Here is a 17,084-nt window from a genome sequence, read left to right as displayed (position 1 = left end):
TAAAATCTGCTTGACGATTTTACATCTCTGTCAAGTTGTGTTGTAATGGCTGGCAGCTCAAAAAATGCAAGATTCAAAAATTGAACAGAGTTTATTACAAACAAAAATACTTGTAAGGAGCTGGGTCAAAAGCTGAGGTGATCCATGGGTCCAAAAATGTGATCTGTAAAAGACAAGAAAACAGATCGCTGGGGAGAACTGGCTTAAGCTGTTTGATATTTAGGAGCAGGAGAGTGGTGCTTGTCAGCTTCTGCCTTTGTTTTGGTCATAGATTGGAGAAGGGCTGGAGAAGGACTTTTTCCAAATGTTCTGTCAAAGTTGAAGATGGTGCTGGACAGAGGGCACCGCCAGGTCCATTTCCTCAGATGGAAAGAGTGGGTACTGATAACCTAGGGAGCCTTGGGAAGGGAACAGACCGGTTGCATAAGTCACTAAAAAGTTATGAGCATATTCAATCCAGGGAAGAAAGGTGCTACAGGTAGAGGGGTTTGAGGATACAACACAGCGCAGAGCAGTCTCCAGATCTTGGTTGGCACGTTCCGTCCATTAGTCGAGGGATGAAAGCCAGATTTGAGATGTACTGTCGCGCCTAGCCTTCACAGAAAGAACGCCAGACTTGGGAGATAAATTGTGTTCCTCAGTCAGACACTATGTCCAATGGTATGCCATGAAGCCTAAAAACATGACACGTTATGTAATCTGCAGTCTCTTTAGCTGTAGGCAGTTTAGGCAGAGCAATGAAGTGAGCTGTTTTTGAAAACCAGTCAACAACCGTGAGTATGACTGCATTACCTTGGGACGGAGGGAGGCTGGTTACAAAGTCCACTGGAATGTGTGATCATGGGCATTTAGGAACAGGCAGGGGTTGGAGCAGACCAGAGGGCATATATATGTGTGTGTGTATATATATATATATATATATATATATATATATATATATATATATATATATATATATATATATATATATATATATATACATACACACACATACACACACACACACCCTGGACCAAATGAAAATTGAGCAAAACAAAATGTAGAAGCAGAAGCAAAACTTAACTGAGCCAAAACCATAGGTGAAAAGAAGCAGAGGCAGACATTCCCTGTACTGCTGCTGATCACTGATGAACCTAAAAAGATGAATAGGGAATTACCGGTACTATTAGTTCTAAAGTGCAATGGAACTTAGCCCAAATAAAGAGGAGCACCTCTCGCTGAGAGAATAAGGTGAGCACTTAGGAATTTGGATATTTTCATGAATGATGGCAAAAGGATTAGAACGTTACCTGGGCATGGAGGACAGAGCTGCCTACATAGGGACCTGGAAATGCATGTGGGCAGTGGGGGAGCAACAAGAAAGTCCACCAGGTAAGCGTACCTACGGCACAGGCCTCAACAGCTGTCTTGCCACATTAACATTAGACTAGACAATATTTGAAAGAAACATCTTAACATTAGACCTGACACTTAAAATTATACTAGACACTTAGAATGAAACAATCATTTCATCATGTCATCATTACACCAGAACATATCAGGGCATGGGGTGAACATTTGATCAAATAAAGGATTTTTTTTTTTTTTTCTAAACTCATCATCAAGTTTTCTTCTTCAGGGATTTGAAAAAACCTCCCAGTTTCTAAGGCCAGGGAAAGGATTCCTGTAGAAGCAGAGAAATCAACAGTCTTTTATTCCTGGCCAAATTTGCTGGGAGCATAAAATTCAGTCTTAAATGTGTCTTTTTGTTGAATATATGTCCTCAATTTGGGTTTAGCCAGGATCCCATTTAGGCACTTTTCCCCATAATTGGACACCAGTTTCTCTCTTATTCTGCAGACGCTGCATGGCAGATTGTTATGGAATACATACTGAGTTGTGCTTCAGCGAAAACAGCTCGAAGCTCTGTTGTTCTGGGTAATTTGTCTTTACTCCATCTAAAGACCTCTTTAGATACTCTGTTATCACGCAGATTAATAATCCGATTCCACAGTCTAACCATGTCACACTTTCTCTGGATTGATTGAGCCAGGGACCCAGCCCATGTCACCCTGCGCTGCAAAACTGGTTCTCTCTATATGTTTATTTCCATGTGAAAAATCAAATCATGCATGATGATTTGATGAAACAGATGGCTCAGAGTGTTCATCCTCTGACCCACAAACTGGAGGTTTGATCCCAGCGCCCACATACTCTGTGCGTGAGTGTGTTTGTATGGGTTAATCATTTCTAACAGTAAAAGCCTTGAAAGTAGAAAAGGGCTATAAATGTGACTATTTACGATGACCTGGTGTTATTACATGATAAAAATGTGTAGAATCTACTCATTGTTACACCTTTGTTATTTTTTACGTAAACCTGGGTGGATTGACTGTTATAAGGAGAAATAGAGATAGTTTAAACATACTTTCCAATCTCCGTCATATCAGAAAAGGACACAGTTTACAGCACCCCCCACAGGTTCAGTTTTGTATCGCAGTTTTTTGTTTTATTTCAAATCAAGGAGGGCATGCCAAACTTATTACCTTAGAATATATGTGGTGATATGGTTCAAGTAAAGATGTTTGAGAATACTGACTAACCTTTTTAAAAACGCAATCCCTGTAGGCATGACTTAACTAATCTCTCATTGAATAACTATGAAATGTTTAAAAACATTATGTGCAAAATGGGACAGAGATACTGTTATCCAATGGGAGGTACTTACATGTTTGCATAGTTAAATCTGGTTACTTACAGTTTATTTTTTATTAAAACAAAAAGCGCTTTAAATGTTAATGAAATACAGTTTATTTAACATTCACGAAGATCCAGTTTTTATCAAAAGATGCCGTCATTTTAATCAAGTTTGGTTGGTTATATATTTAGTTATTAATAGTTGGTTTCACATTCAGCATAAAAATGGGAACTCAAAGGTGATTAAAATTTAATAATTCTTTATAATTATATGTGGAGTGAAACATTATTTTTGTAAACAGTAAGTCAATTTTTATCTTGAAGAATATTGTCATCTAAGTTGAATAGTGAGCAGGGTAATGAATAAACAAAGGAGAAAGGACTGGTTGACGTTTGGCAACGACGTTTTTTTGACGTTTTGACACTGCAGCAGCAGTAGTAGCAGCAGTAATAGTGGTAGAAGTAGTAGCAATAGTAGTAGTAGTTGTAGCAGTAGTAGTGGGAGGAGTAGCAGTAGTACTACTAGTAGTAGTAGCAGTAATAGTGGTAGTAGTCGTAGTAGTAGAAGTAGCAAAAGTAGTAACAATAATAGTGTTAGTAGTAGTAGTAGGAGTAGCAGCAGTAGTAGTAGTCGCAACAGTAGTAGTATTTTTTGGTTTTGTTGTTGCCGTGACGCTGCTTGCCACTCGAGTTGTGAAAGAACAGAAACCTACGTTACCTACAGCATCTACAGCGATTATCTCCACTGTAGGAGAACAGCAGGAAGCTTCATAGGACGCCACGGTGTCGTTGGCATCTACAGTTGTGTTGAGCGTGCCGTTGCCTTGTCTGTGATACACTCTGACGATACCGGTGCCATTTACCCCATCACTCAACCGAACGGAGAGCTGCCAGGTGGAGTTACCGCAGGTTTCTGTGCAATTGTCCCGTAAACTGAGCAGCTCACAAACAGGACGAGTCACATCCGTCACCTGGAGAAGTAGAAAAATGCCTGAATATTGGTAGTTTTCAGATTGTAAAATGAGGTCATGTCTGATGGTTGTGGAATCTGATCGTATAATGTCAACCAGATTCCAACAATAGCAGGTCCACTATCATGACATTTTTATCCAACTCAGCCACTGTCAACATGCAAACAATTTGTGATAGGGCTCCACGATATGACAGAATAATGCCTAATATTCAGTGTTTCGTATTGTGATAACAATATTATTGTGATATTTTTATATACTTTTTGGCTTCAGTTATTTAAAACAAATAAGGTGCATGCTTTTATTTATTAGTTAAACTGGATCAAAATAAAAGCTGAACAAATGTTGGACGGGACTGAACAAATACAGTATAATGTTGGCCCTAATAAGGAACATTTTGAATATAATCTAATGAAGTCCATTTTACTCAGACAATTTCGATAAAATTAAGAACTTTGTGTTGTTGCAATATCCTTTTTTTTTTTTTTTTTTTTTTTGCAATATCGATTATTCCATCAGCCAATATTGTGACAATATATTTTTCTCAGTATATTGTGTAGGCCTAATTGGTGGTATTCAGACTCTAAAAGGTCATGAGTAATATTCGTCAATATTCAGTAATATTCATAAGTGTTGAACTAGATCATTCCTATTAGTGACTACAACCAAGAACTTGCTGTAATTTAATAAAAGTTTCCTTCATCTGTATCAAATACACTGCCTGAAAGCTCACACTCTAATATTTCGTTGTTTCGCCTTAAGCTTTGATTACGTCACACATTTGCAGTGGCATTGTTTCGATTTCACTTCTGCAATGTCACAAGATTTATTTCCATCCAGTGTTGCATTCATTTTTCACCAAGATGTTGCATTGATGATGATAGAGTCTGACGCTGCACAAAGCCTTTTCCAGCACATCCCAAAGATTCTCAATGGGGTTAAGGTCTGGACTCTGTGGTGGACAATCCATGTGTGAAAATGATGTCTCATGCTCCTGAACCACTCTGTCACAATTTGAGCCCGATGAATCCTGGCATTGTCATCTTGGAACATGCCCGTGCCATCAGGGAAGAAAAAACCCATTGATGGAATAACCTGGTCATTCAGTATATTCAGGTGTCAGCTGACCTCATTCTTTGAGCACAGACTGTTGCTGAACCTAGTCCTGACCAACTGGAGGAGACTCGTATCTAATTGCTTAGTTAAATCCAGGTGGTGACTTTTTTTGGCTAGGCAGTGTATTAGGAGCCTATAGAATATTGTGATGTGCTCCCAAACCAAACAGTGATTTCCCGTTCCTCCATTTTAATTTAAAATCATTGACCCATAAAATGTTGTAATGCCATCTGATATCAAAATCCTGAGCAATGCACAGCCCTCATCAACCACAGCATTTACAATCATGTCTCTGTTCATACCTGTGATCTTCAGAGAGTAGGAGTTTGTCGAAACCATCCTAATTTCCCACAATCCAACTTCTGTGTTCAACATTAAAGCTTGGAGGTTTCCAACAACCACTGAAGTGAAGAGAGATCCATTTGTGGTAGTGCTCTCCTGAGCCACACCTGAGACCAGACAGGGGACAAAAAGTGGTTTAGAGGACATTCAAGTAGTGCTTGTATAACTGATGGTTTGTTTGTTTGTTCGTATTGATTATACCAGTTTTTGTATTGAGTTTTTCTATTTAAAATTCTCCTTCTGAGGTCATGCTTGATCAATTGTGACATTACAATACAAGAAATATTAGATTTCAGTGAGCAGAAGGCGTTTGAGAAACTGTTGCTGGCCATTCTTACAGCCCTAGGCCTTGTTGTTTGTATTTATACATTATGTTTCTTGTGTGCGTCCCTGAATCGTCTTCTTTCCCAATAATCATGGCTGTTGGATCCCTTGGCCGCGATTGGAGGACAGTTTTCCAGCCTGGCCCACCTTCCGCCTCCCACCCTACTTAAGAAGATTTGGGGACACCTGTTCAGGGCTGCTGGCCTGGAGTGGCCAGTATGTCAATCTGTGCATGTTTCTTTTGTTCAAGTCACTACAGGGGTAGTGACTTTTTGTGATGAGACAGTTCCTGACTTTGTTTATTTATTTGTATGATTTTGTTATTGTGAAACTTGTGTTAACTTTACCGTTTTTGTTTAAAACCTTGCAAGGTGCCATTTGTTTCAATATTTTTAGTCCCTTTTTGTTTAGTTTACCCTTACTATTCCTGTTAATTAAATTACTTCTTATTTTACCATTTTTCCATCTTGTTTATTTTATTAATTTTTTGTTACTTCCCTTTCCCTAGGGGAGCTGTGTTGTAACAGCCATTAAAGAAAAGAATTGCCATTGCCATGTACCTCCACAATGAACGTCCTTTTAAATGAAAATAGAAATCACCTGTGGGGCTGATGAGAATGAAGTCTTTGTTGGTCCCAGTTATGTAGATGGTGAGGTCTGTTACTGTGTCATCCACTGTGAAAGTGACGTTGTCTGACTTTCCTGGGTTCCTGACAACCTGCAGAAGGGTCACCTTGGAGAGTGGACAATATTTTTTTATTTTTATTAGTGTTAATCAATCATTGAAAATAAAGTTGTTTTTTACCATACCACACTTGAGGTTGAAGTCTCCAAAACAACATTGATGGCCTCCAGAAGCTGATTTTTTGACATTTCCACAGCCTGACCTCCTGAAGCAGCAGCCAGGTCGTTGTACACTTGGAATTCTGTAACTGCTTGTCGAGGAGCGAACTGCCGCTGATTTCCACTGTTTGATCTACGTCGACGTAAACTTGTGGAACTAGTTATCATAAAATTGACCTAAAAGCAATAGTTTTACTTTTGACATCAAATACCATTTGAACAAAATGTAGTTAAAACACTTACCACAGACCCTGTCTTTTCTATCAGTGCAGCCACTGTACTTTTCAGGTGAGAGTCTTTTGCTGCAGCATCAGTGAAGAGGTAAATCTCAGAGTCAAAGGGGGCACCTGTTAGGCCCAGCTGTATACACAAGAGTAATTATTGTTGTGTCTTTTTTTTTTTTTTTTACTTTTAGATTTATTGTAAACCACTTTTAATATGTGAGGCATCAAAGAAAATAGACCTCACCTGCAATCCAGAGAGAGACATTTCAGGTAAATCTCCTCCACCATTTGGAGTTAGTGCATTAATGGCCTTCTTGAATTCATTAGCATCTGTAGTCCTCATAAGTGGACCAAAATCTAAAATGACAGAATAACAAACAAAATCTGCAAGGACTACCCACTGGTCAAACCTACTGAACAATGTTTACTGTATATTCACCTTCATTATAGTCTGTAATCAATATCAGGTCAAGTTGCATGCCGTCCAAGTTATAAACATTGTAGGTAACACTTTAAAATACGGTCCGGGACTTACGGTGGTAGTTAGTAGATACTTGACTGGTAGTTACGGTGGTACTTACAGTGGTAGTTTGTGGTACTTACAGTGGTACTTATAGTGGTACTTACAGTGGTACTTATAGTGGTACTTACAGTGGTACTTATAGTGGTACTTACAGTGGTAGTTTGTGGTACTTACAGCGGTACTTATAGTGGTACTTATAGTGGTACCAGAAGTGATACTTAGACTAATAACTACTGGTACTAGTACTGGTACTTACTGCAAAATCATATGAAGTGAATGGTATTAAAGAATATGGTGTTATTAGGCATATGAATCTTTGATTTCATTATACGTTCATAGAAAATACACAAGACAAAACACTGTGAAAACACAAACACTTTATTATGACAAATTTCACATTAATACGACAATCAGATTTAAAAGAAATTTCCAATAATGACAATAACAAATAAATGACACGTTTTAAATGAACATGACAGTGATACATACTGTAAAATATCAATACTTTAACTGCTATTTTAAAGCGAGACATTATGGTACTTGCACTATTAATTACTGGTACTTACTGTAGTTTATACTGGTAATTACTAGTACTTTCCGTGGTACTTACTGCTGTATGTACTGGTAATTACCATAATAGTTACTATGGTAATTACCAGTAAATACAGCAGTAAGTACCACGGAAAGTACTAGTAATACTATTTATACTGGTAATTACTAGTACTTTCCGTGGTACTTACTGCTGTATGTACTGGTAATTACCATAGTAACTATTATGGTAATTACCAGTACATACAGCAGTAAGTACCACGGAAAGTACTAGTAATTACCAGTATAAACTACAGTAAGTACCAGTAATTAATAGTGCAAGTACCATAATGTCTCGCTTTAAAATAGCAGTTAAAGTATTGATATTTTACAGTATGTATCACTGTCATGTTCATTTAAAACGTGTCATTTATTTGTTATTGTCATTATTGGAAATTTCTTTTAAATCTGATTGTCGTATTAATGTGAAATTTGTCATAATAAAATGTTTGTGTTTTCACAGTGTTTTGTCTTGTGTATTTTCTATGAACGTATAATGAAATCAAAGATTCATATGCCTAATAACACCATATTCTTTAATACCATTCACTTCATATGATTTAGCAGTAAGTACCAGTACTAGTACCAGTAGTTATTAGTCTAAGTATCACTTCTGGTACCACTATAAGTACCACTGTAAGTACCACTGTAAGTACCACTATAAGTACCGCTGTAAGTACCACAAACTACCACTGTAAGTACCACTGTAAGTACCACTGTAAGTACCACTGTAAGTACCACTATAGGTACCACTGTAAGTACCACAAACTACCACTGTAAGTACCACCGTAACTACCAGTCAAGTATCTACTAACTACCACCGTAAGTACTGGTAAGTCCCGGACCGTATTTTAAAGTGTTACCACATTGTATTTATTACTAAAGTCTATACAGTGTAAACAGGAAAGGGAGTCGTCTGTGTAATCTCTCAGGTGTCCAGGTATTGTCCATAGCAAAAGAATTCAAGTAGGAGAGGTCAATTTTAGCATAAATTCTGTTCCGCTCGCAATGATTCACTTCCTGGAGGGTTTTGGGTAGTTTTATAATACATTTTTTTACTTATCTTGACACGAGCTATGCTTGTATCAAATTATAAAAAAGGACTCTCATTGTCATAATGTATTTTGATTTTAGAGATGGCGCTGTTGAGTCACTTTGAAACCTACATTTTTTCACACTTTTTACGGCAACCAACATACATTTTTCACACTGTTCATTTTTAGGGGCTCAAAAATTGCCTCAATTTGGATAATAAGGCAGTATGGTGAGAACAAGAATGTTCGTGCCAAATTTAAATTGTCTGCAACAAACTTATTTAAACAAATTTAAAGACACATAAGCTTTTTTTTCTCACTGTCTGACATGAAATCAGAAGAAACTTTTCCTGTTTTAGGTCAGTTAGGATTACCAAAATTATTTCTAGAAGGAGAAGGATTTTTGAAGACAGTTTTTCTTTATTTTCTTGAAAGTCGGACATTTGCATACAGGAAGATTACTATGCATTAAACAATTTGGGAAAACCCAGATGATGATGTCATGTGTTTGGAAGCGTCTGGTTTATTGACAATTAATTAATCTGAAAGAGTTAATTACAGACGGATATCTGTGGATGTAACTGAAACACAATAGTTCCTTGTGTAACGTCATGGGAAGGCCAAAAGAAATCAGCCAAAATATCAGGAAGAGAATTGTCGACTTGAGTGATATTTCCAGATGCCTGAAGTAGCCACATTCATCTGTTGAAACAATAATAATCAAGTATAAACACTATGGGAATGTCCACCCATCATTCTGCTCTGGAAGGAGATGGTTTCTGTTTCCCAAAAAATGAACGCACTTTGGTATGAAATATGCATATCAACCCAAGAACAAAAGCAAAGACCTTGTGAAGATGCTGCTGAAGCTGGTAAGAGTGTGTCATTATCCACAGTGAAACGAGTAATGTACCAACATGGACTGAAAGGCCACTCTGCAGGAAGAAGCCGTTACTCCAAAAGAAACATAAAAAAGCCAGCTTATAGTTTGCAAATGCAAGCAGACAAAGTGACAAAACTAAAATTAAATTGTTCATTTTATATTCTGATTCTCATTTCAATTTACCTCCAGATAATTTAACACAGAACCAAGTGCTGTAGCAAACAATACTATGCTTTTTCCAAGAAACTGTGATACTGAGTATGTTGAGCATTAACTTATGAAATCCATCCTCCCTGAACAATACCTGAGCAGGGATGTCACAGACATGTGCAGGTGCTCATCCAAGAAAAAAATGGCACTTTTCTTCTCTCCAAATTTCAAAAGATATAATTGATTACAGGGGTTAAACAGAGGGAGCTGCATTCTCTGTGGGAGGAGCGGGTGCTGAGCAAAGCCAAGTGTCTCCTGGCTCAGCCCCTCCATCCTCTGGCTCCTGACTTTATCATGATGCCTTCAGGGCGTCGGTTTTATGCTCCGATATGGAAAACAAATCGCTTTTCAAATTCTTTTGTGCCCTCAGCTATTAAATTGCTAAATTCTAAGGGCAGTGTTTGCATGTATGTGAGAAGTGAGAACTGCTCTGAGAATGCTGCAAATGAATTGCCCTCTGGGATCAATAAAGTTTTCTGAATCTGAATCTGATCTGAATCTTGTTATTAGACTATAACAAATGGCCTACGTTTATGGCTTACATGTCATGAACTTCCATGTTAGGAATACTGATCCAACTGCTGCGTCAGTGGTTCCCAGTGCAGCCCCAGTCCTCTGCTCCCTCCCAGGGTCCACCCTGCTCTCGAGTGCACTGAGCGCCCCCTGTCTGTGAGCTGCAGCAGCCTCACATTGGACTGTGCACAAATGCTTCATATAACACTTACACTTAACACATACATCTAGTCTTTTGTCCACCAAGACGTGTTCTATTTATGAGAATTCAACAGATCTGCACCAAGAAATGCATCGTGCATCACAGTGATATACTCCTGCTTTTGAATCGTATTATTCTATATATATTATATATATCAGATTTTCTTCTAATAACATTATGAATATGAAGTGGATTATCAAAAATTGACAAATAGGCTAAAGTAAGTCTGTCGGCGTTGCCATGTTTGTTTTTGTTAACTTAAGCGCTTCACCTTTGGCTTCCACACAAACCTCAATGCTGTTCTCTGATTGTTCAGCCAACCAGCTGTCAGGCCTTGTTGCACCAGCGGGGCCCGCCAAGATGGATTCTTGTGAGTATGTGAATTCACAAATATTGCAAGAATCTATCTTGCTGTGCGAGGTTAATTATAGTTGAGTGTTTTAAACATATTTTACACATCTGTCTTCTTCATGGGGAAAATATTAAACCTAAATATATGCTGACCACTAGCACGAGGGCACTTAGGTCACAGGGGTCTGTCTATCTGTGCACATCCTGCACCTGACAGATTTGTAGAATACACTGAGAATTTTTTTTTTCTATCTACATACAAGTCGGTAATTTAACTGGAAAGTGTTTTATTGAAGTTTACCAGATGGACTGGTGAATGTGAAGGTTTTTGTCCCAGTTATAAAGACACGGAGCCTGGTGTCAGTTTCATCCACTGAAAAAGTGAAGCTTTCTGACTTTCCGGGGTTCCTGGCAGTTTGTAAAAGGGTCACCTAATTAAAAGTGATAAGGGTGTTTTTGTTTTATGCTGTACATATTTAAAATACCAAATTAGAGAAAGAAGAATCTAAAAAGACTTGGATGGCTTGATAAATGTTGTCATTTGATACTTTTACAACTTGTCCTCCTGAAGCCTTAGCCACATCCATGTAATTTGGTTCTTGTAAGGTCTCTTCACTTATTACAAAATTTACCTGAAATGTATCAAAATTTACCCGAAAATACTTTATTTCTTACTGTTGATGTTAAATAAAAAGAGGTTTCTACTCACCACACACTGTGTTATCTCTATTAGTGTGATTATTGAGTTTTTCAAGTTTGCATCTTTAGCGGCTGCATCAGTGAAGACATAAATCTCAGAGCCAATAGGAACAGCACTGAGAGCCAGCTGCAGCAGAGCACTTCAAACTGTGATTTCAGTGTGTTGAAGAACTCAATAATAACTACACGTCCATAAATACCTGTAATCCTGATAGAGACTTCTCAGGGCCGTCTCCACCACCAGACAGTGACAGATCGTTAATGGCCTTTTTAAACGTTGTTAGGTTTGTGGTCTTTATCACCGGTCCAAAATCTGATTCATAACAAAATCACAAAGAAATGTATGAAGTTTTTGAGACTTTCTAACACTATATAAAGGACTTTACCTGGGTCGTTAAACGTGACTAGGATATAGACCAAAGGCTCATTTTCAGTTCCCACGAGGTTGCTTATTATAGTAGATGTGACATACTTGATTATTCCAATGTCATATCCCATACTTATTGTTGTGTCAATCACAAAACATAAAGCTTTACCTGGGTTGACCCCCGTCATACTAAATCTATATGGAAAAAAAAAAGATTTTTTTTGGTTTTTAGTTTTGGCTTGATTCGCCTTGAGTGGGACGAAGTGAGACAGCAACACTTATACACTTAGACATTTACAGCCTTGACTCATGGTTCAAATTCAGATATACAGCACCTTTAATGTCTCTATTTCATCCTGTATGTACAATATTAAGAATCAATATTGTGTTTTTAATAATACAAGAAACATACTAATGTCATCCCTACTATGAGTAACACTTGAAGACAGGGGAGGCCATGTGATTTATCTGTAGAATAAAGAGACAATGATAATAATGATGACAATAAAATATAATAATAATAAATAATATTGTCAATAAGATAATAATCAGTAGCCTGAGTCAGAGAAATGTAAATACTAAGGTCAAAGACTGGTATTACACAATATAGTGTTTGCTTGGATTCTGAACTTGTGGTAAATGATTTATAAAACAGACATAGAGAGATATCTTCATCTTGTTTCTTGAGTTGGTCGATTTAAAGATGACTTTGTTTTTATGGGAGTGTCTGTTCTGCCTGCTGCCCTCTCTGTTACTCTTAGGGCTGTTGGTTTTTGTGCGTCGGCCTGCTGTCAGCGCTTGGACGGAAAAGACGCTTACAGCCGTGGGGTGGACTCTGTGGAGGGGCCTCTGTCTCATCCTACACTTACCCCTGGACAAGGCCTCTTTTGGGACAGCAGTGAGTGTCTGCACTGGGACCCAGTTCATGTGTAAACCCAGTACTTTGGCCCAGTACCTACTGCGTCACTGCACCTCTTTGTCCAGGACCATGCTCGCCTCATGGCCCAAAGGAGACCCCCACTTTCAGACTATACGGGCCCTGCTGGGTGAACCACAGGCACTTGGCCTACAGTTCACTCGGGAACACCTGTTATTGAAAGATGGAGGCATTGTATCTCTGGACTGGGCTGTAGGGCCAGGAGTCAGTGACTCTGGTGTTAGGAGGAGCGCCCCTTCAGTACTGCTGCTGCTCCCAGAACACTGGGGAGGCCTGAGTCCTCACCTAAAGTCCCTGTGCCACTCTGCCACTGCTCAGGGCTTTTATGTGGTGGTCTTTCACCATCGCGGGACAGCAGGCTGCCCAATGACCACCACCAGGCTCACAGAGTTTGGAGACCCCGCTGACCTGGAGCAGGTACTACTTTAACTTTAAAATGGGATGTATAGATTGTTTTATTTTTGTGTCTCTCTGGTTTTCCATCTTTGCAGATATTAATCCAGTGTATTAACATTTCTAACCAACATGGCTGTGGTCATTTGGTTTTGGTTCATGTCGTGATAGAAATGTCTCTTTTCTCCTGTGTATCCTAACTGTCATGTGCCCTCTCCTCCAGGCGGTGGCGTACATTCACAGTCGTCACCCGTCCTCTGTGCTGCTGGCGGTGAGTGAGGGCTCTGGCTCTGGGACCCTTCTGTCATATTTAGGAGAAAGAGGCTCCAGTTCACGCCTGACCGCTGCTGCTGCCATCTCTCCTGTTCTTCTGGGACAGGTGTGGTTTGAGACTGCAGTTCCTCCTCTGTACCACTGGGGGATGCTGTATCACCGCAAACAGCAGCTTCGCAGGTGATTTGTTTGCAAATTTAATATTATAATAGTTTTTAGTTGAGATTACATTAACTGTTGTGGTACTAGAATTTAAAACGTTCTGCTGCGGTGGTATTCATTTAGTCAGAAAGTTGGTGCTATGTCTGTGCCCATGTACAGTGTCCTACATGTACAGTGTCCTGCATGTACAGTGTCCTACATGTACAGTACTCTACATGTACAGTGTTCTACATGTACAGTACTCTACATGTACAGTACTCTACATGTACAGTGTTCTACATGTACAGTGTCCTACATGTACAGTGTTCTACATGTACAGTACTCTACATGTACAGTGTCCTACATGTACAGTGTTCTACATGTACAGTACTCTACATGTACAGTACTCTACATGTACAGTGTTCTACATGTACAGTACTCTACATGTACAGTACTCTACATGTACAGTGTCCTACATGTACAGTGTCCTACATGTACAGTGTTCTACATGTACAGTACTCTACATGTACAGTGTCCTACATGTACAGTGTTCTACATGTACAGTACTCTACATGTACAGTACTCTACATGTACAGTGTCCTACATGTACAGTGTCCTACATGTACAGTACTCTACATGTACAGTACTCTACATGTACAGTACTCTACATGTACAGTGTCCTACATGTACAGTACTCTACATGTACAGTGTCCTGCATGTACAGTGTCCTACATGTACAGTACTCTACATGTACAGTGTTCTACATGTACAGTACTCTACATGTACAGTACTCTACATGTACAGTGTTCTACATGTACAGTGTCCTACATGTACAGTGTTCTACATGTACAGTACTCTACATGTACAGTGTCCTACATGTACAGTGTTCTACATGTACAGTACTCTACATGTACAGTACTCTACATGTACAGTGTTCTACATGTACAGTACTCTACATGTACAGTACTCTACATGTACAGTGTCCTACATGTACAGTGTTCTACATGTACAGTACTCTACATGTACAGTGTCCTACATGTACAGTGTTCTACATGTACAGTACTCTACATGTACAGTACTCTACATGTACAGTGTCCTACATGTACAGTGTCCTACATGTACAGTACTCTACATGTACAGTACTCTACATGTACAGTGTCCTACATGTACAGTACTCTACATGTACAGTGTTCTACATGTACAGTACTCTACATGTACAGTACTCTACATGTACAGTACTCTACATGTACAGTGTCCTACATGTACAGTACTCTACATGTACAGTGTTCTACATGTACAGTACTCTACATGTACAGTGTCCTACATGTACAGTGTTCTACATGTACAGTACTCTACATGTACAGTGTCTTACATGTACAGTACTCTACATGTACAGTGTTCTACATGTACAGTGTCCTACATGTACAGTGTTCTACATGTACAGTACTCTACATGTACAGTACTCTACATGTACAGTGTTCTACATGTACAGTACTCTACATGCACAGTGTCCTACATGTACAGTACTCTACATGTACAGTACTCTACATGTACAGTGTTCTACATGTACAGTACTCTACATGTACAGTACTCTACATGTACAGTGTTCTACATGTACAGTGTCCTACATGTACAGTGTCCTACATGTACAGTGTTCTACATGTACAGTGTCCTACATGTACAGTGTTCTACATGTACAGTGTCCTACATGTACAGTACTCTACATGTACAGTGTTCTACATGTACAGTGTCCTACATGTACAGTGTTCTACATGTACAGTACTCTACATGTACAGTGTCCTACATGTACAGTGTTCTACATGTACAGTACTCTACATGTACAGTACTCTACATGTACAGTGTTCTACATGTACAGTACTCTACATGTACAGTACTCTACATGTACAGTGTCCTACATGTACAGTGTTCTACATGTACAGTACTCTACATGTACAGTGTCCTACATGTACAGTGTTCTACATGTACAGTACTCTACATGTACAGTACTCTACATGTACAGTGTCCTACATGTACAGTGTCCTACATGTACAGTACTCTACATGTACAGTACTCTACATGTACAGTGTCCTACATGTACAGTACTCTACATGTACAGTGTTCTACATGTACAGTACTCTACATGTACAGTACTCTACATGTACAGTACTCTACATGTACAGTGTCCTACATGTACAGTACTCTACATGTACAGTGTTCTACATGTACAGTACTCTACATGTACAGTGTCCTACATGTACAGTGTTCTACATGTACAGTACTCTACATGTACAGTGTCTTACATGTACAGTACTCTACATGTACAGTGTTCTACATGTACAGTGTCCTACATGTACAGTGTTCTACATGTACAGTACTCTACATGTACAGTACTCTACATGTACAGTGTTCTACATGTACAGTACTCTACATGCACAGTGTCCTACATGTACAGTACTCTACATGTACAGTACTCTACATGTACAGTGTTCTACATGTACAGTACTCTACATGTACAGTACTCTACATGTACAGTGTTCTACATGTACAGTGTCCTACATGTACAGTGTCCTACATGTACAGTGTTCTACATGTACAGTACTCTACATGTACAGTGCCCTACATATTGAACATTTGTGTGATGCTGTAGTGTTGTTGTCATAAAGGTAGAGTATGACTTTTAATTGAGTTAAACGATTGAAATGGTTATATTATTGTCTTTAAGATACGCTGGTTCTTTCAGAGGAGTACTGGATGTGGATCATGTGCTCAAATCTTCGTCCCTTAAAGAGTTTGAGGAGAGACTTTTCTGTAACCATGAGTCTGAGGAGCCGTGGGGACTGGCGCCCCCTGTGGCCTGGGAGCTTAAGGAGCGCGCCCATCCCTCTGAGGACTGGGACCGTTACTGGGAGAGGAATGAGCCTCTGAGAGATGCTGATGAGGTGGCAGTACCTGTGCTCTGTATCCGCAGCCGAGACGACCCACTGCTGCCCCCTATCGGCTCTCTCCCGCTCAGCCTTTTCCAAAACAACCCTTACTTCATGCTGGTCCTCACTGAAACAGGGGGGCACTGTGGGTTCACCATCCAAAACAGTAATAATCAGCCTGAAGACATGAACTGGAGCCATGCTGCTGTACTGGAGTATTTCAGAGCTGTGGTGGATTTCCTGAAAGGAGCAGGAGAGAAAGATGTAGTGTCTTGGATTGGCCCCACAGTAGAGCAAAGGAGCCGCAACAACTCTTCAGTCTTTGCAGTTAGAAAAAGGAGATCTGCTGGGATGAAGCGCCCCCAGAATCAAAACATTAACCAGAGTATAAATGAAGTTGAAGAGTTCACATGGAAAAGATCATACACACGCTAAGAAAAAACAATTAAATACTAAGTAGTTGCATAATAAAAGTGCTACCCTGCAAGAGAAATTTGCTTAACGTGCTCTGCCACTATGTAATGTTTTGGATGGAGGGCCCACCTGCTTG

General features: G+C 39.3%; 2 protein-coding genes across 2 annotated transcripts; one reads left to right on the top strand and one right to left on the bottom strand.

Moving 5' to 3' along the window:
• Window positions 1-312: 312 nt before the first annotated feature.
• LOC117381964 (uncharacterized) lies at window positions 313-11,997 on the bottom strand. The gene is made up of 13 exons (XM_055226702.1): window positions 11,886-11,997; window positions 11,700-11,812; window positions 11,510-11,626; window positions 11,286-11,432; window positions 11,102-11,231; window positions 10,277-10,429; window positions 6,741-6,853; window positions 6,516-6,632; window positions 6,240-6,449; window positions 6,030-6,162; window positions 4,991-5,212; window positions 3,395-3,667; window positions 313-398 (listed from the first exon to the last, which is right to left on the bottom strand). Exons 1-13 carry the CDS (start codon window positions 11,995-11,997, stop codon window positions 313-315), a joined length of 1,926 nt encoding a protein of 641 aa, XP_055082677.1.
• A 503-nt stretch (window positions 11,998-12,500) lies between these two features.
• On the top strand, window positions 12,501-16,979 carry LOC117381963 (protein ABHD15). Its single transcript, XM_033979016.2, has 3 exons — window positions 12,501-13,220; window positions 13,420-13,649; window positions 16,333-16,979. Exons 1-3 carry the CDS (start codon window positions 12,570-12,572, stop codon window positions 16,967-16,969), a joined length of 1,518 nt encoding a protein of 505 aa, XP_033834907.1. The 5' UTR covers window positions 12,501-12,569; the 3' UTR covers window positions 16,970-16,979.
• The last annotated feature ends 105 nt before the right edge of the window (window positions 16,980-17,084 follow it).

Source organism: Periophthalmus magnuspinnatus, chromosome 14 (genome assembly GCF_009829125.3).
Source record: "Periophthalmus magnuspinnatus isolate fPerMag1 chromosome 14, fPerMag1.2.pri, whole genome shotgun sequence".
NCBI classification, from domain to species: Eukaryota; Metazoa; Chordata; class Actinopteri; order Gobiiformes; family Gobiidae; genus Periophthalmus; species Periophthalmus magnuspinnatus.
This window is presented reverse-complemented; position numbering and strand designations above follow the sequence as displayed.